The 4,418-nt window shown below is 55.0% G+C and overlaps 1 protein-coding gene across 1 annotated transcript; it reads left to right on the forward strand.

Annotated features, from left to right (window-relative positions):
* The first annotated feature begins 443 nt into the window (after positions 1–443).
* Hoxb13 (homeobox B13) lies at positions 444–2,450 on the forward strand. Its single transcript, XM_090351672.1, has 2 exons — positions 444–1,047; positions 1,934–2,450. The coding sequence occupies exons 1-2, from the start codon at positions 444–446 to the stop codon at positions 2,185–2,187; spliced, it is 858 nt and encodes a 285-aa protein (XP_090207798.1). The 3' UTR covers positions 2,188–2,450.
* The last annotated feature ends 1,968 nt before the right edge of the window (positions 2,451–4,418 follow it).

Raw genomic sequence — 4,418 nt, forward strand, 5'->3', positions numbered from 1 at the left:
TCCTCCGAGGCCAGGAGCGGCCTTCCAGCCCCAACCCCAGCACCCCTCCACCCCCAGGAGATGGACACTTTATTGGGAGAGCTTTTTATTCTCTCGTTAAACCTGCCAAAGCACAGGAGACAGAGAGTGAGCGAGCCGAGCGAGCAGTTGGGGGGAGACGGGGGTGGGGCCGGGCTCCCCGTCCCCCCCACCTCTCCCTCCGCAATTTCTGCGGGGCGGGTTTTACGAGCTTCTCTGCCCCAGGCCTCGGCCAATCAGCGCGCGTGGCCAGGCCCCCGCGCCTCTTGCGTCAGGACGGCCCCCGCCGGCGGGGCGAAGGCAGGCGCCGTGCGAGCAGCGAGCGATTTAAAGCGCATTGGATTCCCCAGGCCTGGGTGGGGAGAGCTAGCTGGGTGCCCCCTCCACCCCCACCCCCAGCGCCCCATGAGCCGACCCTCGGCCCCATGGAGCCCGGCAATTATGCCACCTTGGATGGGACCAAGGACATGGAAGGCTTGCTGGGAGCAGGAGGAGGTCGGAATCTGGTGGCCCACTCCCCACTGAGCAGCCACCCCGCGGCGCCCACGCTGATGCCGGCTGTCAACTATGCCCCCTTGGATCTGCCCGGCTCTGCAGAGCCACCGAAGCAGTGCCACCCGTGTCCCGGGGTGCCGCAGGGGGCGTCCCCAGCTCCCGTGCCTTACGGCTACTTCGGAGGCGGGTACTACTCCTGCCGGGTGTCCCGGAGCTCGCTGAAACCCTGTGCCCAGGCGGCCACCCTGGCTGCCTACCCCGCGGAGACTCCTGCGGCTGCGGGGGAGGAGTACCCCAGCCGCCCCACCGAGTTTGCCTTCTATCCGGGCTACCCCGGACCCTACCAGCCTATGGCCAGTTACCTGGATGTGTCCGTGGTGCAGACCCTGGGCGGCCCCGGGGAGCCTCGCCATGACTCTCTGCTGCCGGTGGACAGTTACCAGCCTTGGGCCTTGGCCGGTGGCTGGAACAGCCAGATGTGTTGCCAAGGTGAACAGAACCCACCGGGTCCCTTCTGGAAGGCGGCATTTACAGGTAACTTCCAACGCCCTGGGTCCTCTTGGCGGGGGCTACGTGGGCTGCGCTGGCCCTTGCCTAGGAGGAGGAGGGAGATTGAGACTGGCGAGGAGGAGCGTGGTGTTCTTCCGTTGCCTATTAGAACTCTGAAGGAGGGTCCAGGCGGCTGGACGGCCCGTATGGAGGCCCCCGAGGGTCAGTGCGAGGGACCTGAGCTGGGTGCTATCCACAGCGTCAAGGCAGCCAGCCTTCTTCCACTTCCCCAAGAGGCCCTGGGACCAGTCGGACAGCTTTGGATGTCTTTGTGGTTGATTTCAGCCAGAGTATTCCCTATGCAGCAGAATCCCCGCCTGATTCTACGCAATAAAACAACTCAGTGAGTGCGAGGGTAGGGGCGGAATGGAGGCATTAGGTCTCTTGAGAATAAGACCTTTCGCTTTTTCTTAGGTGAGCAAAAGGTAGGTTTTCCCACAGATAAGATGTGTGCATTGGGGTGCGGGAATTAAGTGTGGGTTCGTGGTGGAGGTAGGAAAATATTTCCTCCTGTGCAGGATTTGCCTGGAGACTCTGTAAGAGTGGCGGAGAATCTGAAAATGGGTGGACATGTGTGGCCACAGGCGAAGGCCTGAAAATCGAGGGTGTGTAAAGGCAGGGATGGGTCAGGTTGGCCCATGGGAGTGGACCAATGATCCTAGCACCAGCCGGAAGCTGGGGTGTCCCCTGTGTGTTTGGGGGAAGCGGGAGGGGGGGCGGCATACAAGCAACACTTGCGCCTGCCCAAAGGGTGATCCGGATTCGCCTGCAGGATGACGTGGCCTCCGGCGAAGCCGGAGGTCTACACTTAGGTGTGAGCTTGTGGGAGATCTGAGCGTACCTTTCCCTCTCTCCCTTTCCCGACGCATAGAATCCAGCGTGCAGCACCCACCCGACGGCTGCGCCTTCCGCCGCGGCCGTAAGAAACGCATTCCCTACAGTAAGGGGCAGCTGCGTGAGCTGGAACGCGAGTATGCGGCTAACAAGTTCATCACCAAGGACAAGAGGCGCAAGATCTCCGCGACCACCAGCCTTTCAGAGCGCCAGATTACCATCTGGTTTCAGAACCGCCGGGTTAAGGAGAAGAAAGTTCTGGCCAAGGTCAAGACCAGCGCTACACCGTGAGGGATCTCTCTGGCTGGTGGGGGGACAGGGGAAATGTTTGTGTGGGTGTCCTGGGGGACCCGGAGCTTGCCAGTGCCAGGCCTGGCGAGGACTCTGCTGAGGTTCCTGGACTGCGCCTCGGGGGCGGCCTGGATACCCTAGACGCGCCAGGAGAGTGAAACTAGGAGTTAAGGTCCATTCCACAAGGGTCCCCAAAAGCCTGTCTGAATCATATTCGTTCATTCTAACAGTGGTGATAATCACCATAACAATAACCATTTCCAGTTGCCATGATAATTAGTCTCATTTTCTATCTAGAGCTCTATTGAGCACTTTAGAAACGCTTTCATCAATTGAGCTGATTGTGAATAAACTTGGAAGGAGATAGTTTTGCAGGGAAGCTTCCTCTCAAGACCTCTCCTTCCACTTCCATTTACATGTCTCCCTTCCGGAGGGGGGCTGGAGAGAGGAGAAAAGGCAGGTTCCTCGATGCCCATTTAGAATTTTTCTAAGATGACAGTTGGGCAGGACTGACAAGGCTAATGGATGCCTTTCTGTCCTCCCTGCTCACTCCCTCCCCACTCACCCTCCCTGCCCACCTCCTAGGTTGTCGTCCCCTCCCCCCAGTCCTGATCCCTAATTACTAGATTTTGCAGTTGTGTGGAAAGGAAGCCAGTGTGTTACCCTGGTTTATCCCTCTTTCTCAAGTGAAATGGAGTTTGAGGAAGTGCCTGTGTAATTCCGTGCTCTCCACCTCCTTCCTCCAAACTCCAAGTCTCTGTAGTTCAATGTGAGCAGCTGGTGATTTGTTGAGCATTTTGGAGCCACTTGAAATAGCCTTGTAGACTAGTCATCTCCCCGACACAAACTGCTTACAGCAAGGAAGAGTAGTGCACTACCTTCAAGGCCTATCCCAAATATACTAGAGCAGAAAACCTCAAAAGAACTCCTTTATCACCGATTATCTCCTGTTTGCTTTTTTGTGACACCAAAGAAACCTTCTAGTCTCAGGACAGGGACACATGAATAGGTCCTTTTAAGGGCACTCTAAAGAGGTGCCCGAGGCCTAGGCTCAGGGTAGAGGAGCTCTAGGCAGCCAATAACTTGGTGGCCTCCGATTTTCTTTCCATTTCTTTCTATTCTTTTCACTGGCTCAGCCCATGTACCCTGCATCCTGAGTAGGTAGAAGACAGAGCAGCAGAGGCAACTCTGTTTTTTAGATCCAGGAAGAACAAAAACTATGGTTAAAAATTCTGGAAACTTAAGGTAGGCCAGGCTAGTTGCAGAGCTGGTGTCTCTGAAAGGGACTGAGTTTCTCCTAATGTCCTGGGGCCAAGCAGGACTGGAAGCCAGTGGGTTTTCACTGGACCTTCTTGCAACCTGGGCAGGATGATGGGTTCCTGAGCTCAAGTGCCAGGCCTGTAGACCTGAGAGTCCTCTGGACCAAAGTTCCCAGTGGCCAGCAACTTGTGTTGGGCAGTGGCCATCATGTAAATAGGTTTTCCCTGGCAGAGTCAGCTCACCTTCCTCCAAGAAACAGTGGCCAAAGCCAAGTGGTTTCGAGTTTGTCAGCCCCATGTAGAATGGGATCCAGGCCGGGGCTCTTCCCACAGGAAAGAATGAACAGAGGAATCATCAAGACTCTTCTAAATCTACTTACCAAAACAGAGCCCAGACTGGAGGAAAAGGTGGGAGGGAGGAGGTCAGATTTGCAGAGGTCCTTTTTGTAATTGAAACATTCCTTTGCAACTCTGAGGTGCAGCCTAAAGCTTTGTAGCTCATTCACAGAAGGCCACCCTCTGGCTTTCATGTTCCCCTTCAGGGGAAGTTCCACGTGGCTAGCTTTACATACCACAAGTTTTTACTCCTTTGTTGATAAAAGCCCAAACATGACCGAGGATAACTCAAAGCAAACCCCTTGCTGACTAACTTCAGAAGTGGCAGGACTTCGGTGCTGATGGACAAATGGGAAGGGATAAATGAAAGGGAGCATTGTGATGGTGGATGGGAGGGTGTCTTCCACATGAGGAAGGAGGAAAAAAAAAAAGGAGATGAACTTCACCTTCCATGAACAGAAATGGGTCCAGGTACAGGCTTGAGTTGGAGGATAAAGAGTCTGTACTTTTAATTCTTAAATTCTGTCATCAGAGACTTAAATTGGGGGGGGGGTTCTCTGTTTTCCTGCTTGCATTAATTTCAGAGCAGACAAAAGATTTGGAGTGTGAAATTTTATTCTAACAGTATGTTTGGAC

The sequence above is a fragment of the Megascapheus bottae genome, chromosome 17, assembly GCF_031878675.1.
Source record: "Megascapheus bottae isolate mThoBot1 chromosome 17, mThoBot2.hap1, whole genome shotgun sequence".
Classification (NCBI taxonomy): domain Eukaryota; kingdom Metazoa; phylum Chordata; class Mammalia; order Rodentia; family Geomyidae; genus Megascapheus; species Megascapheus bottae.